Source organism: Esox lucius, chromosome 18, assembly GCF_011004845.1.
Source record: "Esox lucius isolate fEsoLuc1 chromosome 18, fEsoLuc1.pri, whole genome shotgun sequence".
Taxonomy (NCBI): Eukaryota; Metazoa; Chordata; class Actinopteri; order Esociformes; family Esocidae; genus Esox; species Esox lucius.
In genome coordinates this window covers 3,245,419-3,268,479 of record NC_047586.1, presented here as the reverse complement: position 1 = coordinate 3,268,479, position 23,061 = coordinate 3,245,419, and the positions used below count along the sequence as shown (strand labels likewise).

The following is a 23,061-nucleotide window of genomic DNA, read 5'->3' as shown; positions in this document are numbered from 1 at the left end:
TAGAAATCATTTGCGTTATATATAATTTGTGTTATACATAAATCCTTTGCGTTATATGTAAATCATTTGCGTTACATATAAATAATTTGCGTTAAATATAATGTATTTGAAATGCCAATGTAAATCCATAATCCACGGTCTGACATTCTTCTACAGTGGCTAAAATATGGGTAGATTAGTTTCCCTGATGTGATGCCCCTTTTTTTCCAGAATCCTGTACATTTCGTGTTAGTCTTCCCTTCCCCCTTTTTACAGAATAGGGATTACAGCCTCTGGATTTGGGGGGGATTAACAAGGAAAAGCAACACGCTAGGACCAACAACATCAGCCCCCTATCAAAACCGTATAACCCTTGTCTCCCCCAGCCTTCTCCCGTTCTCTTCTCTCGCTCATCTTTTCTACACATCTCCGTAGTTTGGTCATTAAAACACCTGCTGTTGGAGCAGGACACATTGGAACAGTAAAATCACCCTCAGAAACGGAATGATCACAGATTGGAACAGGAAAATCCAATGTAGGTGTATCTCAGAAACAAACTTGCCACTACAAAAAACATATTCAGAAAGAAACGAGCAGCCTCGTAATGTTGAACAGCGGCAAACGTCGATTTGCTTCACGGACGCAGATGCCGCGCAGTTTACGCAAAGACGCCATCCACCCAGCATGCTCCTCGTCACCGGCTCTCCTCCAATGGAAAAGTTCAGACGCACGCGGGTGACGCGCCTCTTCTCTCGTGCTAGGTTATGGGACAATGCGGTTCTGATCCAGGTGGGCAGGCTATGCGGAGATTCTGAAATATCCTTACGTTCCCTCTCACAGGTAAGGTCGACGCAGTGAGGGCATATAATGGAGTTTAGGTGCTACAACTAGTCGTGATGGACTTTTGCGGTTTTAAATGGACCAGGACCGGAATAGTTCCGCAACGCTTTGCAGTACCGCAATGCAGAATAGTCTAGTTACCGGTGCTAGTGGACTGGTAGCCGCAGTTCCGTAGTCATAATGGTTGATGTCAATTGCGTGTGAGGGTGGTGCGCAATCACTTTTTGTCAGTGCAGAAACGCCTTAATGTTTAAAGGGATAATCATATGCTGTACTTTGCATTGGTAACGTGCTGATGAACTCAAATTTACATTTTACATTTATATTTATTACTTATTTAAGTTCTTTGGAAAAGTATCTCTTTTTGGGAGGGTATGTACGCTGTTTCCCTGCATCAAATAGAGCCAAGGTGAAACGGGATGTTGCGACAAGGGCGAATTGGGCAGCGTTGATCTGTAAATCGTTTTTGCCCAAACTTCGAACTGAACTCCTGCACAATGTAAAAATTATGTCGTTATATTCAGCATGGAGCTCTCGCTTTCCCTTCATGGGGGTAGCATAGCCGAATCGGTAACAAATGACAGTAAACATACTTTACCAAACTATAGCAGTGACTGTTGCTGTCAATTTATCTCCAGATAAGCACAAGGCGAAACCATTACACTCCCAATGATAGCCTTGTCGTTCTGTGGTGGACTGAATTGATCCACTGACCAGTTACGCAAGACTTTAGTCCAGGGTCAAGTGAGAATATGTTCTGTGTTTTATTTGGATAACATTCTATTGTTACTGGTGTTTTGGAAATATGTATTGGAATATGTATTGAGTTTTAATTCAAGGTGGCTTTCTAATGTGGTGGTTTGAACGAGGAAAATGCAAGCCAGGCAGCTTAATACTGGGCTGACCTAAATATGAGTGGATACAGCCAGACAGCCAGCTTCCATCCCCGGGTGGATCTGTTGGTCCGATTACAGAAGGATGAAGACAACACACATGCACACACATACACACACACACATGCACACACATATATACACATGCACACACATACAGGAATTGATGAGAGATGGCCGGGAGCCAGAACAGAAGAAGCTGTCTCACGCTGGCCTTCCTCATATTTACCACCAGGACAAGATTCAAATCGGTTTGTTCCATTGCGTTCCGTTTTCCACAACCTCCCGTGGGCGTTCGCAGAGGACGAGCTGTGTGACACCGTCGATTAGGTGGATAATGCACAGCACGGGCCGCCTCATAAATTGGTCCGTTTGCGTTTGCAAAGTGATTCTGGACGTGTGAGATTATGCACTGGTCAGGTGTCAGGGCTGCGTTCCGCGAGGCCGTTATTTAAGCCTGCATGAATCACAGTGTTTCCTGGGGCGGGTGCTAGCCCAGCAGACGGCAGCAGATATATTGCTGAGTCAGTCTGCCAGGGCCCGTGACGACCGCCGCAGCCTGGGAATTGGATGCTGTGCTGCAGGCTGCGAAGCTGAGTTACTCCTGTTAGACCTAAATGCACTCTCCTCCTATTGGCCAGGCATCGCACATCCCTTCTTTCTTGCTCCCTCTCTCTCTCTCTCTCTCTCTCTCTCTGCTTTTCATCGGTCCCCTCTCTCCCTGTCTCTATCTATAGCACCTTGCTGTCCTCCTCCCACCTGTCTCTCTCCTGCCCCCCCCCTTCTCTCCCTTCGTCTCCTGTAATGAGCATATGGGTTGGCTCTGCCTCCCCCTCTCCTCACCCCCTTCCTGTCTGCAGCCCATCCTCTCCTTGCCTGCTCCACTATTCACCAGGGCCACGGCCTTGATCCAAAGGGTTCTGGAGCAGCACAACAGCTCTGGGATCGACTCGGTGCCATGGGAGGAACAGAACAGGGGAGACGGCATTGTGGAATCTCCTTGTGCCGTAGATCCGTCATGATTCAACACAATTATTGCCACAACAAGCAGAATGAGTTCCAGTGCTTTGGACAAACAAGTGATACGGACTTGTTGAGGAGGGTGGATCCTTTCTTTTTTAACCAATTATGAAAGACTTCAGTTCTGTGTTAATCAACATCAGGTTGGGGGAATGGCTAAGATTCTGCAGGTGCTATATAGGGAGGGAGGGGTGTGTGTCATGGAGGGGTGTGTGTCAGGGAGGGGTGTGTCAGGGACGGGTGTGTTCAGTCACCAGTGTGTAATGTACAGTGAGTTGGGGTGAGGAGCTGTGGCGTGAGACTGGGTGGATACAGTGAGTTGGGGTGAGGAGCTGTGGCGTGAGACTGGGTGGATACAGTGAGTTGGGGTGAGGAGCTGTAGCGTGAGACTGGGTGGATACAGTGAGTTGGGGTGAGGAGCTGTAGCGTGAGACTGGGTGGATACAGTGAGTTGGGGTGAGGAGCTGTAGCGTGAGACTGGGTGGATACAGTGAGTTGGGGTGAGGAGCTGTAGCGTGAGACTGGGTGGATACAGTGAGTTGGGGTGAGGAGCTGTAGCGTGAGACTGGGTGGATACAGTGAGTTGGGGTGAGGAGCTGTAGCGTGAGACTGGGTGGATACAGTGAGTTGGGGTGAGGAGCTGTGGCGTGAGACTGGGTGGATACAGTGAGTTGGGGTGAGGAGCTGTAGCGTGAGACTGGGTGGATACAGTGAGTTGGGGTGAGGAGCTGTAGCGTGAGACTGGGTGGATACAGTGAGTTGGGGTGAGGAGCTGTAGCGTGAGACTGGGTGGATACAGTGAGTTGGGGTGAGGAGCTGTAGCGTGAGACTGGGTGGATACAGTGAGTTGGGGTGAGGAGCTGTAGCGTGAGACTGGGTGGATACAGTGAGTTGGGGTGAGGAGCTGTAGCGTGAGACTGGGTGGATACAGTGAGTTGGGGTGAGGAGCTGTGGCGTGAGACTGGGTGGATACAGTGAGTTGGGGTGAGGAGCTGTAGCGTGACTGCAGTGATGCCCTGAGAGTGCAGAGTCAGATCCCCTCCCCCTCCCTGTCTCTCACTCTACCTTTACCTCTCCTTCACACTCCCTGTCTCTCGCCATCCCCCCTTTCTTCTCCTATCTATAGCTCTCTCTCACCATCTCTCTTTACCTCTTGCTCTCACTCCATTTCTGTCTCTCAACCCCTTTCTTTTTCTCTCTCTCTCTGACTGTCTGCTCTCTCAGTATTCAGCAAAGGGTGTTCTGCTGCAGAACTGATGCGTAAGCATGTGTGTGGTGCCAGACAGAATCTGTCAGAGTACTGCAGTGTGTGTGTGTGTGTGTTTTATTGGGCGCATGTATGTATATAAATGGAGAATGCCCTCAACGTCGGAAAACACCCTGTATATATTAATATATATAACATGTGTCTGTTAAATGTATATCTAATCCTGCCTGCTGTATATGCTAGTGTAGAGAACTCTAACGTCAAATGAAACAGGACATTTTAGGATTTGTTAAATGTTTTGTGTAAATGGATGGAAGCTAGTGGGAACTGGTTCAACAGTGTGTAGCTTTTTGTTAAAACAATTATGCGTCACACTGAATTTAGCTGTCAGTTAATTTACATCTGCTGCCTCTAGAGAATAAGACTAAGAGTCATGTGGTCGGAGGTACTTTTAATTCTGCTGTATGGATTCAGTTGAGTTTTTGGCCTTTCGGTAGCTACGATACCCCCTGTCTTTCTCATCTCTCTAGCTCATGTCCTGTCCTTCATAGACCTTCCTTCTGTCTGGGACACAGTCAGTAGACTGTCATGGATACCGCTGTCCTGGTCCTGCTTCTGTTGTCATCCTCAATATCCCACACTGGTGAGTGTAACCCTTGATATCCCACACTGGTGAGTGTAACCCTTGATATCCCACACTGGTGAGTGTAACCCTTGATATCCCACACTGGTGAGTGTAACCCTTGATATCCCACACTGGTGAGTGTAACCCTTGATATCCCACACTGGTGAGTGTAACCCTTGATACATCCCACCCGTGTGCTTAACCCACAATATTCCACACTGGTGAGTGTAACCCTCAGTGACTCTAGCAGGTTCCTACACGACTAAGGCCATGTTGTGCTGGTATTAGTTAAAGCCCTGTTGTGATTTTGTATCTCTAATGTTCTTGTTGAATCATTGTGGAATAACATTGCAAACTCCAAGAAACATTCCATGAATCCCATGGTTTTAAAGAAATCCTGGTTCTGGGTTTTCCTGTTTATTCTTTCCAGATTTTGGGAATGCTTCACTAGGATTATGGGATAAATATAATTTTTTCTGTTTACTTTTCCCATTCTTCCTCTAGTTCCTGCGCTAACACTAGCCATGGCCTAACTGATTTTTATTGTATCTCCTATACTTCTACAGTGGCAATTTTGTTTGGTGAGCCCAAAATCTTCGGAGGTAAGTCAAGTCTGTATTTGGTTTACTTAAAAAAAAATTGTGACATAATATCTATATATTTCTTTTCATAACATTGTGCAAAATTGCTGGAACATTGCTGTAATACTGCATGACCGTAACATTACCGTTACAATGCCTTAACACTGCCGTAACAATGCTTTCATTTTGGCGTAACAATGCCTTAACATTGCTGTAACAATTCCTTAACATTGCCGTAAGATTACTATAACAATGTTGTAACATTAGCGTAAAATTGCAGCAACTTTGCCATAACGATTCAGTGACATTGCGGTAACATTGTCGTGACATTGCCTTAACAATGCCATAATATTGCTTTAACTTTGCCGTAACATTGCCGTTACATTGCCGTTACATTGCGGTGATATTGTGTCCTGTCAGATGACGCTACTGGCTATGGTCCAGTCTTTGAAGAGGAGCCTCTGGACATCGTATACACCAAAGAGTCCCCTGACAAACGCATCTCTATGAACTGTAGAGCGCGGGGCAACCCTGCTCCAACGTATAGGTAACACACACCTAAAGTTAACCAACACACACCTACAGGTAACACACACACAGAAAGACACACACACACACTCCTACGGGTCAAACACACACAGGTAACACACACCACATCAAATATAGTCTGTGACCTGGAAAAAAACAAGACTAACGGATTAGAAAACAGATTAACGGTTGATTTTAAATCCACCGCCCAAGCAGTCAGAGACGAGGTGTTTTACTTCCACCTTCGACCCTCAGGTGGAGGCGTGACAACTGGGAGATCAAGCTGCTGGAGCTGCCTACTGACCACTACAGCCTGGTGGGCGGGAACCTCATCATCAACAACCCTGACGAGAAGAAACACGCCGGGACGTACGTCTGCGTCGCCAAAAACATCTACGGCACCGTCATCAGCAAGGAGGCCAAGGTCAAGTTTGGATGTGAGTATTATGATGACCTGGTTGGCTGGTGTCAGGATCACGTGACTGATCACCTGATTGGTTGGAGTCATGACTGATGGCGTAGTTGGAGTCAGGATAACATGACTGACAGCCTGGCTGGAATCAGGATCACATGACTGACGGCCTGTCTGGAATCAGGATCACATGACTGACGGCCTGTCTGGAATCAGGATCACATGACTGATGACCTGTCTGGTGTCAGGATCACATGACTGATGACCTGTTTGGTGTCAGGATCACATGACTGACGACCTGTTTGGAGTCAGGATCACATGACTGATGACCTGGTGGGAACCAGGATCACATGACTGACGACCTGGTTGGAGTCAGGATCACATGAATGACGACCTATTGTCTCTCTCTCTTTCCCTCCCTCCCCCCGTCTGCCTGTCTGTCTGTCTGCCTGTCTGTCTCTCTGTCTCTCTCTTTCTCCATGCCCAGTCTTGGAGGAGTTCCCAGATGAAGAAAGGGACCCAGTTACTGTGAAACAGGGCCAGGGGGCTGTGCTGATCTGTGACCCTCCGAAGCGTTGGCCATGTGAGTAACGCCAGCTCACTCCGACATCCTGACTTTCAGTCACCCAGGAAGACTTGCAAAAATGCAACATGGCCAAAACACAAGCACTGTGCGTAGTTCCTGGTCTTAGATCCAGGCGCATCTCTCGGCTGCACCATGCATAGTTCCTGGTCTTAGATCCAGGCGCATCTCTCGGCTGCACCATGCATAGGTCCTGGTCTTAGATCCAGGCGCATCTGTCGGCTGCATTGTTCGTGTGTCCGGTCATTAGTGATTATGTAGAAACAATCAAATCGGGAGCCTGCAAGTGCAGAGTAGCGGTGTGAAAAGGCGATTGTATTTGCACTGGGAAATGTCTTGTGCTGCCATTTTCATTATTACAATGTTATCTTAATCAACATACAGTGACGAGCGTCCAATGATTTGTTGATTTCTCATTTAATTTAGGTTGGTTGGTTGGTTTACCGAATGTAAATCAAAACTGTGTCATGAAATGCAACGTGGGTTTGTGAGTGGATTGAAACTGACCACAAACTGACCCAAATGTCTTTTCCCGGTCCTCTCACCTTATGGTCCAGATGAGGTAACCTTCCAGTGGATCTTCAACGAGTTTCCGCGCTTCCTTCACCCAGATAAGCGCCGCTTCGTCTCTCAGAGCACTGGGAATCTGTACATCTCCAAGGTGGAGGAGTCTGATGCGGGGAACTACTCCTGCTATGTGTTCAACCCACAGATCGGCAAGGGGGTCTACTCCAAGTTCATCTCCCTGATCCCCATAGAGGAGTGTAAGTAGTGTCTGTCTGGAGGTTAGGTGCAAGCCTCAGCACCTACGTACCTACTCATTGTCTTATGGACAGACACAAAACGGAGCCTGAGATTGACTACACCTTTGGGAAATCCTACTGGCAATAAGAGGAGAAAACACCAAACCCATTCGGTGTCTTTGAACGACTCTGTATTCATCTGATTCAACATTTCCTTTCCCACAGTACCAGAGAGGAAGTACAAGTCGGATCTTGTGGTGAAGTTCCCCGACACCACAGCCATGCTCAACTACAATGTCACGCTGGAGTGCTTCGCTCTGGGCAAGTAAGAGAACCCAAAAGATTTACTAACTGAAGAGACTCGGGTTCAGTCGCCGTAATTCACTCAGAGAGATTCACGTCCATTAAAAAAACGATATGTGGAACCATTATGTATGCCTAATGAAGGACTTATGGAGGATTCATAATACGTGCTGCAGGTTTGGGGCCAAATGGCCATTTCCTGATGTAGTAGAGAGCTTTTAACCAGAGCATTTGAAAAACGGACTTTAGTAAACAGGGAAAAGTTTGCGATTTGTGACACAGCTGTTCTCAGTGGGTTTCTCCTCCTGTCTTCTGCGGTCCAGCCCCGCCCCTCACATCGTGTGGCGGAAGATTGGTGCCACCGACCTTCCTGCTAGCGCGGAGGTCAGCATGGGCGGGGCCCTGCTCCACCTCTACAACGTCCAGTACGAGGACGCTTCGGGCTACGAGTGTGAGGCCATCAACCAGAAGTGGCAGGACTGGCATCAGGCGTGGCTGTATGTAGAGGGTAGGACATCATCTCTATGTACTCCGTACTCTAATGTAATGTCATCTACGGTTATATACTGTACTGTACTTTCTCTGCTGTACTGTACTTTACTGTGCTATACTGTACTGTACTGTACATATACATGTATATCTCTGTCTGATGTTTTGATTAACAGCTGCTCCTGAGTGGGCTGTGACCATCAACAATACCCAGAAGGATGTTGGTTCTGAACATACCATGTCCTGTGTGGCCAATGGGAAACCCACCCCCTACATCCGATGGCTCAAGGACGGCTTCTCGGTGAGACTCTCAAAACTAACCTGGTATACAGTTTTAGGAAAAAAGACCTCCGTACCCAATGGGTACATTTACAGTTTAGTCATTTAGCAGATGCTCAGTGCCTCAGTTGTAGTAAGTACATGGTAGTCAAGTAAAGTAGATAAAAGCAAAGTTGGGTGGGTGAGACATGGAAAGATCAGTCTTGCTGAAACGGCGGTTTAGCTGGAACCGAACCCAGGCTACTCCACGCTGCGCAAGTTTATGACCTGTCATGATCAGGGGTCATTTCCTTCGGACATGACCTCACCGAGACCTGCTGTTGGTTTCCCAGTATGGCAAAGGTGAGCTGAAGTTCTCCAGTCTGACGTTCGACGACTCCGGGATGTACCAGTGTATCGCTGAGAACTACTGGGGCATCATCTACGCCAGCGCCGAGCTACGTGTCATTGGTGAGTGTTTGACGGTCTCCAGTCTAGCAGTTTGTCTCCGAACTGACCCTTTGAACAAGCACATCACAGTCGTTTTCCTGTTTTGATTCTGTGAAATGTTTGATCATCGTCAATTATAGAACAGGACAACGTTATCAATTATATACACGCCACCACCTACTCATCATGGATAAATGATCACGTCCGGTGGGGAGGGGCGCCCTGGGAACAAGCAGATCTTTTTTTACTTTGAATGACTGAATACGTAGAAACGCTGTCAACATTCTTCCCTTTGCCAGCTTGTGCCCCGACGTTTGAGTTCAACCCGGTGAAGAAGTACCTTCTGGGAGCTAACAACGGCCGTGTGGTTATAGAGTGCAAGCCCCGAGCCGCGCCCAGACCCAAATTCACCTGGACCAAAGGAAAGGAGGTGCTCTTTAACAACTCACGGTGAGTGAAAGATATGTTAGTGGGAAAGTGTGTTGGTTATGTGAAGTGACTGTTCAGATCATTGACTGATTGATCTGAGTGTGTTGGTTATGTGAAGTGACTGTTCAGATCATTGACTGATTGATCTGAGTTTGGTTTTCATCCCGACAATGGCAGAAGAATCTACCTGAGGCAATTGATGCTATCCAAAGTACAGATTGTGGAAGATTCAGGTTGTGAATGATTCAGATTTTGAGTGGCTGCGTGTTTGAGCGGATCTGCTTTTTAAAGAGTCAGGTTAGGGAATGATTCAGGTTATTTTGATACCTGTAGCATATCCATAATGTTTGATGGGAGTTTGGAGATCCTGAATGCTACGAGGAATGATGAGGGGCTCTACACCTGCTTCGCCGAGAATGACAAAGGCAAGGCCAACAGCTCAGGGATTCTCACCATCACAGGTAAGTTTGGGGATGATTCTTTACATCCAGATTTACAATTCTTTGAATGTGTCCTCTTCTTGGGTTTCTTCTGTAGTTAGGCCTGTATGTTTTTGTGACAGATGATCTCCCCCACAGCCATTATCTGCAGTGAGCTGGGCAAAAGTATTTTCTGCATTAAGATGCATTTACATGACACCATAAATGCATATTCAAGATTTGTAACTGAATGTAGAGAATTAGTCCTTTCGTTTGACCGTTAAATACTTGATAGGACTCTGATAGGGGCGACAGTTTGTTATATTTTTGTCATATTGGCCCCTCTGTGTGACTCGAGCCCACAACCCTGATGATTACAGAACCATACTCAACCATACATCTACAGTTGGCCTGATTCTATGTGTACATGTACAGTTGGCCTGATTCTGTGTACATGTACTGTTGGCCTGATTCTATGTATACATGTACAGTTGGCCTGATTCTATGTATACATGTACAGTTGGCCTGATTCTATGTGTACATGTACAGTTGGCCTGATTCTATGTGTACATGTACAGTTGGCCTGATTCTGTGTGTACATGTACTGTTGGCCTGATTCTATGTATACATGTACAGTTGGCCTGATTCACATCTCTCTGGTGTCCTCTTCTAGTTCATGTCAACGGCCAATCAAAATGACTAGTCATTTTAAGCTGGATATTTTGAACGTTACGTGTTTTGTATGTTTGTGTGTGTGTCTGTCTGGGTGTGTCTGTGTGTATGAATGTAACGTGTGTGTGTGTGTGTGTGTGTGTGTGTGTCTGTGTGTATGTAATGTGTATGTAATGTGTGTGGGAGTGTAATGTGTGTGTGTGTGTGTGTGTGTGTGTGTGTGTGTGCGTGTGTCTCACACAGAGGCAACCCAGATCACCGTGGCCCCTGAGGACACAGTAGCGATGGTTGGAGACGAGGTGCGTCTGCAGTGTCAGGCGTCCTACGACCCCAGCCTGGACGTGACCTTCATCTGGTCCCTGGACTTCAGGGTCATCGACCTCTACCTGGAGTGGAAGCATTACCAGCGCGTCATGGTAAGTGCGTCAGGAGGCGGGGCGAGGGCCTGTAACACGCTAGCGATGTGACCAAAGTCCCCAGAAATGCTAACCAACCCGGCAGTGGTGGCAAACGTTTTGGAAGAGCTCCGGTGGCTGGTGAGGGGAGGACGGGCTTCAGGTAATGTCTGGAATAGTGTAACTGGAACGGTGCCCTAACGCACAGAAAGCACCCAACGCCCGTGACACCTCTGACAGCCTTCCACATCCCGCGGTACAGCTGCTAGCATGAGCCCGTCCTCTAATATCAGCCCGTCCTCTAATATCAGCCCGTCCTCTAATATCAGCCCGTCCTCTAATATCAGCCCGTCCTCTAAGATCAGCCCGTCCTCTAAGATCAGCCCGTCCTCTAATATCAGCCCGTCCTCTAATATCAGCCCGTCCTCTAATATCAGCCCGTCCTCTAAGATCAGCCCGTCCTCTAAGATCAGCCCGTCCTCTAAGATCAGCCCGTCCTCTAATATCAGCCGTCCTCTAATATCAGCCGTCCTCTAATATCAGCCCGTCCTCTAATATCAGCCCGTCCTCTAATATCAGCCCGTCCTCTAACATCAGCCCATCCTATGTCCATCTGCTGACCCTCCAGGACCAGGAGAATAGCGGAGAGCTGAAAATCATGAACGTCCAGATTGCACATGAGGGACGCTACACCTGCACAGCCCAGACTGTCGTGGACAATGTCACCGCGTCAGCAGACCTCAAGGTCAAAGGCCGCCCCGGTCCTCCAGGTGGGGTGAGGGTGGAGGAGATCAGGGACACATCCGTGAAACTGGTGTGGAACCGAGGGGCGGACCATGGCAACCCCGTCCTCGGCTACACCATCCAGACCAGGGATTTCTACGCCCTGACTAAGGACGACTGGAGAGTGGCCTCCACCTGTAAGTACATCCGCCTACCACCTGAGGGCGCCATTGCCCTGTCTCTGACTGCAGTGGTGTGACGGCGTCGGCCGGCTGTTTGTCTCAACAAGATGTGAATTGTCCTGCTGTTTTTCTTTCTTTCAATATCATTCTTTTGTCTCCTTTTTCTCTCTCAAATGTCTGTCTCTCCCTGACAGCCCCCACGGCGCTGAATGGCATGGCAGTGATGGCCGACGTGGTGGACCTGTACCCCTGGATGCAGTATGAGTTCCGGGTCTATGCCACTAACGAGTTTGGAGACGGGGAGGCCAGCGTCCCCTCGATCAAGATCAAAACCTGGGACGCAGGTATGGAGGGTTTTCTTGAGGCGCCGGTGGAGTCTGCTTAACGTGTGCCTTTGTGTGTTTGCGTGTGTGAGGTGGCGTCTGTTGGAAAACACACAATGCTCTGTGTGTTTGTCAGTGCCTGTGGTGGCCCCAACCAACGTGGGAGGATACGGGGGCAAGGACGGGGAACTTGTCGTGACATGGACGGTAGGTCTGTCGAGAGTCTTCCTCATTAAACGTTTCAGCGCCCTGGAAATTGTCTGACGGATCTTAGCGCACTTGTAGTGCAGTGTTTCCCTAGTCTAGAACCACGTGGTCCGTAGGCTTTTGTTCCAGCCCTAAACCAATCCGTGTTGACCCCTGACCCCTAACCCCTAACCCTCTGTGTCTTGAACTGTATATGTAGCCAGTGAAGCCGCAGTTCTTCTACGGTAAGAAGTTTGGCTACGTTGTGGCCTTCAAGCCTCACGACGGGTCCGACTGGTGGTACGAGACCATCTCCGACCCTGAGACGCGACGCTACGTACACCGAGATTCCTCTTTTGGGGTCACGTCGGACGACTTCCAGGTCAGGGAGTTCCAGGTCAAAGTAAAGACGTTTAACATCAAAGGAGACGGGCCCTACAGCCTGACCACCACCGTCTACTACCCTCGAGATGGTGAGGGCAGTCTTAACCCTGACCCCTAACCCTGCCCTAATCCTGGCGACAGCCTGACCACCATCACCTAACCCTGACCCTAACCTAACGCTAACCCCAACCCTAAACCTACTTTAACTCTAACACTTAACCCCTAACCTTAACCTGACCATAAACCCGTACCCTATCCTGACCCCTGACCCTGACTACAGCTTAATGTGTACATCCTGGCCATTTCTTTGATCTACTTGTGTCTCTCGCCAACCACTAATTCCCCATCTGTCTGCCCCCCCCCCCACTAGTCCCCTCAGAGTCTCCTACAGACGTTTATGCCCGGCCAGTGTCATCCCATGAGGCCCTGGTTTGGTGGCTGCCGGTGATGGACACCGGTACTGGCCTTCAGCAGTACATAGATGGATACCAGGTCTGTTATCTGTCTGAATGTTCCCTATCAGATAGGATTACATGCAGAGAAATACCATGACCAGGAAAGGCAAATAATTTACTTGAACTGGGGACTCCTGTTCTGTTAATTCTATTTGTATGCCTTTAATCCTATCTGCGTTGCCAAGCTTGGAACGATAAACAGCACCTGATTGTCTAAAGGTGTCCGTCATGGGGAAGGACAGATTTTCCTTGCCAGCTTACAAATGATGGTCTTCTGTTGTCAAAATGTCTTACCCTTTTCATGGGATATACCATTTCTTCAACTGTGGCTTCCTTATCAGGCCGAGCTGAAAGAAGCACACTTGGTCGACATTTCAATCGATCCATCAGATTGGGTTGAGACAGATTGACAGCTGCTCTCCCGTCTCTCTGACCAGGTTAAATACTGGAGGAAGTACGATGACACAGAACCGGGGGCCAATCGGATTTTTGTGCCGGCCACGGCGAACCAGACCAGGCTTGAGAACATGCGTCCAGACTCCCACTACCTGATAGAGGTCAGAGCGTATAACGGGGCTGGCGTTGGCCCACCCAGCGAACACTGCGAGATGTTCACCAAGAGAGCCCGTAAGAAAGACCTTTGAGTCATTCATCTCCTTTTGCATTGGGAGGATGTTGTAGACTGTAGGTTAATAATGTATCCATAGTGCATAATGAAAATACCAGGGGAGTTCAACTTTTGTGTGTACTACATTAACAGCTAATGCTACGCATTGGCTAAATAGGATAACGCCTTCACCTTTTAATCAAGCGTTAATGTGGATTTTTCTGCAAAGCAGTCTGATTCAAGACTAACCTGGTGAGAACCGAATTTCTAAAAGCGTACGTTAAACTAGTGTTTGTGGTTATGCACAGATGTTAGACCAATGATGGTGTAGCACTGATGTTAGACCAATGTATATAGGGCACAGATATTTGACCAGTGATGTTAGTCCAGTGATGTTAGTCCAGTGATGTTAGTCCAGTGATGTTAGTCCAGTGATGTCAGTCCAGTGATGTTAGTCCAGTGATGTAAGTCCAGTGAAGAACTGTCCTCTGTGTTCCCTGCAGCTCCCAGTGTGGCACCTCGGATGTGGCGTTATATCAGCTGGACGGGCAAGTGGCTCTATGTCTGGTGGGATCACATCCCCTACAACTGGTTTGGCAACGAGTCTTTCCCATTATACTACAAGGTATGGATGAGGACTTGAGGCTGTGCATTTTATACGATTGTAATTCTGCAGTAAGTGGTAGATGTTGGGTGGTATGATGTTGGTGGTATTGTGTTGGTGGTATGATGATGGTGGTATAATGTTGGGTGGTATGATGTTGGGTGGTATGATGTTGGTGGTATGATGTTGGTGGTATGATGTTGGTGGTATGATGTTGGCAAACAGATGATACATCCTCGCCACGCTTCTTTTCTCCTCCCTGCCCTTCTCCTCCCTCCCCTCTCCTATCGCCTCCCCTCTCCTATCACCTCCCCTCTCCTATCACCTCCCCTTTCTCTCCTATCACGTCCTCTCTCGTCTCCTCCCCAGGTGATGTTCAGGAAGACTGGCTACATCACAGGGCCAATCTACATGACAGGGTGGCACTTCATGGACTTCCCAATGCCCCAGGTGGGGGACTATGAGCTGGAGGTCAGAGGTCGCTATGAGGGAGGAGACGGCCCCATCAGGAAGATCCGACTTCAGGGTGAGTGAAGAATAAATAGTTCTGGACCTGGCTGGGGTGAAGAACCACCTGGTCAGTTGTAACTTCCTTGGCTACTAAAAATGTTGACTCCTGTCTCCTCACCTCCTTCCCAAAGTGTCAAAGGGAGGTGAGGAGTGTGCTGGAGGAAAATACTCTTGTGTGGGTTTGTTGTCCGGATGGTGTCTTACCCAGCATGCCTCTTACCATGTCCCCTCCCCTGCTCTAGGTAAGGCGTCTTTCCTGAGGCCGACTCTCAACTTGGCCGCCGTCCTGCTCCTGGCCCTTTGCATTATGGGATTGGAGACATAATGACCCAGGCCGTGACTTGGGTGAAATGTACTCTGGGAGGTTTGGCCGACACAACTTTCACAAGGACTTCCTATATGACCGCATGAACCAACCATATTTCCTCACCGCGGGTCTGATTCAGAGTTCAGATAAGTTGACGTGGGCGTGGAGCCTAGACAACATGGAGCCTAGACGACATGGAGCCTAGATGACATGGAGCCTAGACAACATGGAGCCTAGACGACATATTACATGTGCCCCATTCAAAATGGTCTGACCGAAACATGTCTTGCGCCAAGTTAACTCAAGTCTGAATCAGGCCCTTAGTTATTGAACATGCACTGAAAGTACCGAACGGGTATTCAAAGGAATAGATTTTTCAATATGCCTTAGGAATCATATTGTACTCTCTTTCCAATACATGGTACCATCAGACAGGAAAGTATACGACACCATCTGACTCTAATGAACCATTGTACTCTATGAAGTTTGTAACATGTAAGAAAATGGTCAAAATAAGATTGTATGTAGACAGGATGCCGACTACTCTAACCTCTTTGTCCTTACGGACCTCATCACGGATGTTTCTCTTTCCGCAATGTTTGTTAGTCCAAAATCAGGCACTAGACTAGCAGTCTGCATTCTTTATGTTTGATTGATCAGTGATTCCTTTTTACGTTTCTGTAATGGTGCTGTCGGTGTGAAAACTGTAGATATCTTGTTTACGTTACAAATTTCCTATTTAATTTTTCTCTTCAGAATTGTATAAGCACTCAGAAAGCTCATGAATATCGCTATAACCAACTCTACAGTGATAACCAACTTTCAATGCTAGTCCTTCTAACGCTGTACCATATCACATGCTAAATGGCTTCATATTTACAGAGATCTGTTTTCTAGATGCGCAAAGTAAGCCATAACGCTTCGACAATGTCCTGACTGAATTTTAGGACTGACGAACACAGAATGTTTTAACTGAATGGTAACGAGAAATCAGGGTTGTAGAATATTGATGTCTGGCTGTTCATTCTGTTTTCTATTGTCCATTTGTTTTGCTGTGTGTGTGACTATGGTGCTGCCAACTCATTAAATTCATATTAACACATCCAGGACTGGAAGTATAATGTGAACACAGAAATCACAAAGCACATTGACAATAAGTCGTTTATTTTGTTGTATTTAGTGTTTTCCAGAGTCCCCCCCCCCCCCCCCCCCCCGTTTCTTTCAGTCCTGGTTCTGGAAATTCTTCGGCTGTGGTTTTAGGAATATCTAGCCGTAGTTGTGTGACTCTTATGCTGCCAGCAGAGGGCAGTATATATCACTTCAACTTAACTAAAGTTATAGTCAATAGGACAGTTGCAATAAAGACCAGTCGCAGTTCTTTAATGAAGTGATTGATGAAGTTTGCCCTACTTTGTCTACTGATGCCGGATCAGCATTCCTTGTAATCAAATCGCCACTATAAAGCCACTGTCCGCTATGCGTTATCATGTGTTCCTGGGCCGGGTTCTCAGTCTTCTTCTGTTATTAGAAAAAAAACACTTCCCCTCCCTGTAGCGAAGTCGACGCCTGGCAGCCGTCTTCTTCTCATCTCTTAATTCTTTCCTTGGATGTAGGTAGTGGGGGAGAAGAGAGGGAGAAGAGAGAGAGAGAAAGAGGGCCTGCCGTCGTTACCTTGGTAAAATCTGCAGACAAGGGGGCCCCACAGATTACTGCTGATGAGATTAAAGGATCAAAGGCCTTGTGGGAGTAGCTGAGAGAGAGAGAGAGAGAGTGTGTGTGTGTGCGCGCGTTTGTGCGCATGGGTGTTGTGTGTTTGTGGTGTGCATGTTTGCGTGATTGTTCTGTGTGTGGGTGGGTTTTGTGTGTGTTATGTGTGTGTGGGTGTTGTGTGTGGGTGGGTGTCTTTTTCCCCATCTCTTACTGGCAGGGAGTCTGATGATCAACATGGCCGTTACATGCAAACAGTTTTACAGAGACACAGTGCTTCTGAAGCGCTGAGGATGGTTCATCCAGGTGGTACTGGAGAACCGGGTCTCAGGCCGACACATGCTGTAGGACTGTTGAATGGGTAACTACCGCTGCCCTCCCTCCCTCAGGGATGATGTAGAGTGACCAGCTCATCCTCTGGTGGTTCCAGGAGGATCATCCGGGACGAGAACACTGACCGTTCTGATGTTTCTGTGTCACACTGGTCCATTTTAACCGTGGTTCTGAGAGGAGCCCGGAGAACCACTTGTCACCGGTCGTAGTGAGGGTTTCCCGATGTGTCTTGGGATGAGGAGCAACGGCGTTCTTCTGTTTGGGTTCTGGTCACAATCATGGGACACGGAGGCCCAACAATGACTTGTTGTGAAGTCCTACAAATGTCATCTTCCAGTACAACAATAAAAGATTAACCCGCCTTCATTTCAGATTCGGATATTGATATGTTCTGTTCGCATGACTGTGATCAGCCACACTGCGCTACTGGTACCAGTCAGGCATGTAATAATTTCCAGGCATTGTCTTAGAAAGACTTAAGTTCTGGCCTTTCGACAAGGAAATGCAACTTTTCAGTGTGATGTGACCTTTTTCATTTGGTGGACATTCAAATTGGGTTCATCTGTAAAATTGTTACTCTGTTTATTAAAGGCTTTTTATTCTACCAGTCCATTAGATTTTCAGTACAGCATGTTTTCGGGTCAGAGGTAGCGGCCCTTGTCATTATATGGCACAAGGCCACGACTGAACGGAGATTGAATGTCGACCTTGAAGCCACGGACTTTCATACCTCTCTCATTGAAATTCACGAAACCCCTTTTCCCCACTTGGACTTGTCTGACACCCACATCTATATCAATATAACACTGAGGTATTTGTTCACAGCAGGGTGCTGTGGATTTGAATAGAGAAAACATTGTCTATAATTTAGAAGCGTCATTGCGGGAGGTAGAGAGATATCATGAATTACATTTGACCCTCAGTATCTGATCCGGGAAGAGACGGCCATAAAACCGCCCCGCCCGTAGACCGGGACGTATGCATGTAAAGCGCCAATGCATTAGCCTTGCAGTTGGGCCATCAATCACATGAATCTTGCAGGGCCCCTGGGCCGGGCGGCTAATTCGCTAGCACTGTCTCACTGGCTGATAGAGTCGTGTGATGTGATGTAGGCTAGCGTCTAATCTAAACGTGGAACAACATGGTCCCTGCAGAGTGGAATAGATAGAACCCACTCAAATCTGAATCACGCAGGTTAGGGTTTGGCCATATTGATATGTCAGGCCCTGTTGAGAGTTAACGCGGTTAGCGGAGAGGGGAACCCGCCTGGGAGACCCCCTACCACCGCTGCTGTGTTATTAGCTGTGGTACCTCTGGGGATGTCCGCCAAATGATATCATGTTCCCTAGTAAGTGCACTACCTTTTCACCCGGACCCACAGTCCTCTGGTAAAACTAGTGCATAGTGCACTAGATCAGGGAACAGGGTGCCCTTTGGGACGCCAACACCCGGATGTCAGACCAGGAAGTAATCGCCACTTTGGTAAATGCTTTATGACCCTTTTTAGTCTGTGAGGAATGGCTTTTTAAAGAATGTCTTTTAACGACCTCCCCTCTGCCACAAGGAGGTTCATGTAAGGGCACTCTGTCAATATGTTCTGATGTTGATTTAGATAATAGGGATATTCCTTCAGTGGTAATGACCAAGACAGTACAGTAACCTTGGACCAGTACAGGACCATGACTAGCAGGCCTGTTAATACCAGGTCGCCCCCTGGACATGACAGGGGACGACATATTGACCAGCAGGCCTGTTATTACCTGGATGTAACATGTGAAAAGGGGTGACCTATTGACGAGCAGGCCTGTTAATACATGGATCTAACATGTTACCAGGGATGACCTATTGACGAGCAGGCCATGCAATAACCCTAACCCCCTAACTCTAATCCTATAAACCTAACCCCCTAACCATAACGAATTTGAGCCATCTGTTGGCCTTTTTTCCCAATCGCAGGAAAAAATGGAGCCTGTCATTCTGTTCATTTGTGTGGTACTGAAAAATGTTCTGCTGAAGTCTCCTGTAGCCTTTCATGAAATAAAATGTTTTACAATATGTCTTCTTGAAAAGCATTTTTTATTTAAAGAAAAGGTTCTTCGATGGTTCATTAATTAAAACAGTTGGAAGCCCCAAAAGGTTACCTGAAACCTATTTTAAAATGTTCCTTCAATAAACCGTTTTTAAAGGCCAGAGACTTGGGCTAAAGAAATTATACTTCCATATGGTCATGTTGTATACCAGATCTGTTGGTTTCCTAACAACCATATCTACCCGGCACAAATGTGAAGACACTGAAGAATGGAGGGATTGTCCAATAAGACAGACTCTATGCATCTCCCAGGATGCATTTGACTGACTCTGTGTTGTTCAAATGACTAACTGTGTTGTCGAAATGACTGACTCTGTGTTGTCGAAATGACTGACTCTGTGTTGTCGAAATGACTGACTCTGTGTTGTCAAAATGTCTGACTGTGTGTGTCGAAATGAGTGATTCTGTTTTTGAAATGACTACAGGTGCTATAAGGGCTCTGTTTCCCTGCTGAGGGAATGATACCTCTGTAAATGGGCAATCTGTGCTTACATTTCTTTCTTTACTGAAATTTTTGATGAAAATGCTTGTGATCTTAGCTGCTGTTCAGTAAGAACCCAACAAACAGTATATGTTTTCTTTTACTTCGGTATTAGAAAACACTGATTTGACTAGATATGCTATAATGTCATGGATGGTCAGTCCTTGCATCAATGGCAATGCCTGTACATTTTACGTTAGTTGTAAATCTCTCCAGCCCCATTAACAAGCTTTTTACAAAAACAGGGGTGGGGAAGATGTGTTGTTATAGTTTTAACTGCTGATTTCCACTTTAAAGGTGTTTCTTGTTGCCTGTAGGCATTCTGCCAGATTCTTCTGCTCTGCACGCAAAGGGACCCCCAGACTGATTTGGCAATCGCACTAAACCCAACCCTACCCCCTTCTCCTCCCCTAAATCACCAGGGCTTTTTTGCAATGCAATGATAGGAAGAAACACAATCCTCTTTGAGTCCAATTAGAGATTAACTCCAGTCTTCGTTTTCAGAAAACTTCAAACCCTACAACAAAATGTAATTCATCCAGTCTGTGGGATGTCCCCATTGAAATTCCCCTTGAAATGTAAAAGACCTCAGCTATTTCTTGTCTTAAATATATTTTCCGTAATAGAATATTCATTATTTGGCAGTTACGGTAAAATCCAGAGTTACCGGTAGAAAGGGGAAGCAGCAGCATTCCCATTGTCGTCGGCAGCCGCAGATCTGTGACATCAGTCTGGGTTCTCAGACAGTGCAAGGAGTTCTTCATATGAACGCTGAGGTGTTGAGGTGCTTTCAAGCCCAGTGTAATCGGTTGGAAATCAGACATCGAAACGCTGCCGAGACCTTCGTTTCGTACGGCATACAAATCTAATGCATCTGCCTTTGAAGATTGAGATGTGCAGACGGGAACAGGCCAATTATCAGATACGGCACGGTAGCGTTCTAATCTCAGGAAGATGAAATCCTCTAATATATCTAACTCCCGTGCAAGAGGAGAGACCAAAGTGAGCGTTGCCTGTCAGTGGTTACCATGGTTCTCCGTGTGTTGCTCTCTGGCTCGGCGCCTGGCTCTCAGGGTAACCTGTCTTATTAAGAGCCAGCCTGACAAGGTCTCGTGTTCCAGTAGTGCAGGGGTAGTCTGACAGATGGCTGTCAGGCAGATAAAAGGAGAATATGACTCCGCCTGCCCTCAGCTGAAGACTGAACACATCACTCAGGACCTGAGAGGCGTTGTCATCTCATCTCTCTCTCTCATCCTCCCTCCCTCTCTCTCTCTCTCTCTCTCTCACCCTCCCTCCCTCTCTCTGTCTCTCTCTCTCTCTCACTCTGTCTTTCTCTCTTTTCTCCCATCTCTCTGTCTCAGTGTCTCCCTCACCAATGACAGATAGGTCAGTCACGCTAACAGGTCTTCTTGGAGAGAATGATGGATAGAGTTTCTAACAAAGTAGCTACAGTTAAAACTGCAGAGTGTTTATCAATCATTCAAATGTATTTTATAAAGCCCTTGTTACAAAGTGCTTATACAGATTCCCAGCCCGAAACCCCAAAGAGCAAGCAGGCAAAAATTGATGCACAGTGGCTAGGAAGAACTCCCATTTTTAGTCGGGTCAGAACCTAGGAAGAAACTTAGAGAGGTGCCAAACTCTGTCGAGCTGGTCAATAAATACAGATTGGTCATTAGATACAGATTCAGAAGTCATTAGATGCAAAAGGATACATCTAATTCAGCCTGACACCAGTCCCTTATCACAAGCAAATTCAGACAGACCCAAGTCTCCTGACACAAACTAATGCATGTAAACAATTGTGACTGAGACAAGAGAGACTGACCCTAGTCACAAAACCCAAGTCACAAGCCACAAAACGATAGCAGCGTAAAACTAGGGACTGAGACAGGGTGACTGTCGCCCCATCAGAAGGCAACCCTGGCCAGGGGCCAAACAGGCAAGTAAAAACCACCACCCACTTCACCAAGCACCCAACCAAAGGGACACCAACCTCCCTGAGAGGTGTTTCAACACCTGCAGTGATGAAAATCTCACTTGTGGAGCTTTTGTTGATTCTGAAAGATGTGTTGTCATATTCATAGCAAGCTGTGCAATGTAAAAGCAATATCCAGCATGCCCGGCGATGCTTAATGCAGGGTGGTGTTTTGAAATGAGTTTGGTTTGGTAGCGGTGGTGCGTCACGCCTCTTCTCCCGTCGGCTCTCAGGCTGCCTGCCGGCCTCTCGGGTTCAAATAGACACCGGCTAAAGATATCAGGTTCTGCCGTAATCCAGCTTCAATGGAAATTGAGGGGTTATGTAAAAGAGCCATTAGAAGACTTAGGTTGTATGGCCCGAGTGCTGAACGAAGCCTGTCTTCTCACATGACCATCTGCATTCCCACCGCCCAGAGGCCCCACCCCCCCACCCCCAACACCTACTGTACCTCACACCTGTGAGGAGACGAGCTGTGCCGCTACCGAGTTACAAATATAGCGCATGGCAAAAAAGGATGAGAATACTTGGCGTGGGAATGCGTCAAAGCATTATTGCCCTAATTGAGACAGATGCATTTTTAATGACTGGAGTTGGCTCGAAGCGAGAGGCATCGGTAATATGCTAGGTCTGTGAAAAGAAATGCTAGTGGCGGCGTGGAGGTGGCCATGGGTTTGTTTGGAAAATCTCTGGTTTTAATGCTCTGAACGCCCGATAAGCCCACCAGAGCCCACTAAGGTTGGGGTTTGAACAGAATGTTAGATGCAGCTGATGGAGAAACAGAGAAAGGATTTTAAAACTCCAGTGGATATAAAAAGTCTACACACCCCTGTTAAAATGCCAGATTCTTGTGACGCAAAAGAATGAGACAAAGATAAATCATGTCAGAAAATTTTCTAGCCTTAATGTGACCTATAACATGAACAATTCAATTGAAAAACAAACTGAAATCTTTTAGGGAAGAAAAAAAAACTCACAACAACCCGTGCCTTATTTGATAGTGAACAACTGTGTGTTTCACATGAGGGAAATTCAGAAACCTCTTTTAAACTGTTATTTGGGATTCTGTTTTTTATGTGTGTTTTAGCTCTAGCTCTTGCAATCTGTTATTTCTTTTGTCAGAGTTTTGAGCCACAACAGTCGTGATTCACCAGCATTTTACTCATTTTGAAATGGCTCAGTTGTTGCTGTTCGCTCCATCAATAATAGAGCATCCAGGGCCGAGACGCTCCAGCAGAACGCTCCCACAACGCTGGTTATCTTAGTTAGCTGTACGCTCCACCTACCACAGGTTCAGCAGGTGTTTGTCTCGACGTGACAGCTCAAAAAGCAGACTGCAGGGATGATTTTTAAATGTGTTTCCAGA

At 47.0% G+C, this 23,061-nt stretch overlaps 1 protein-coding gene across 3 annotated transcripts; it reads left to right on the top strand.

The window, feature by feature from the left end:
* Window positions 1–405: 405 nt before the first annotated feature.
* Window positions 406–16,209, top strand: cntn1b (contactin 1b). Of its 3 annotated transcripts, none has more exons than XM_034287960.1 (23): window positions 406–768; window positions 4,470–4,582; window positions 5,131–5,166; window positions 5,566–5,692; window positions 5,929–6,110; window positions 6,573–6,668; window positions 7,226–7,432; window positions 7,637–7,736; window positions 8,038–8,222; window positions 8,380–8,504; window positions 8,815–8,932; window positions 9,211–9,361; window positions 9,674–9,801; window positions 10,675–10,847; window positions 11,455–11,746; window positions 11,926–12,075; window positions 12,191–12,261; window positions 12,461–12,713; window positions 12,995–13,116; window positions 13,517–13,706; window positions 14,190–14,311; window positions 14,660–14,816; window positions 15,043–16,209. In XM_034287960.1, the coding sequence occupies exons 2-23, from the start codon at window positions 4,528–4,530 to the stop codon at window positions 15,123–15,125; spliced, it is 3,123 nt and encodes a 1,040-aa protein (XP_034143851.1). In that variant the 5' UTR covers window positions 406–768; window positions 4,470–4,527; the 3' UTR covers window positions 15,126–16,209. The 3 variants fall into 3 exon arrangements, with proteins under 3 accessions (XP_034143851.1, XP_012994153.2, XP_012994152.2); XM_013138699.3 differs by having other exon boundaries at window positions 406–819; window positions 4,491–4,582; XM_013138698.3 differs by having other exon boundaries at window positions 407–819.
* The last annotated feature ends 6,852 nt before the right edge of the window (window positions 16,210–23,061 follow it).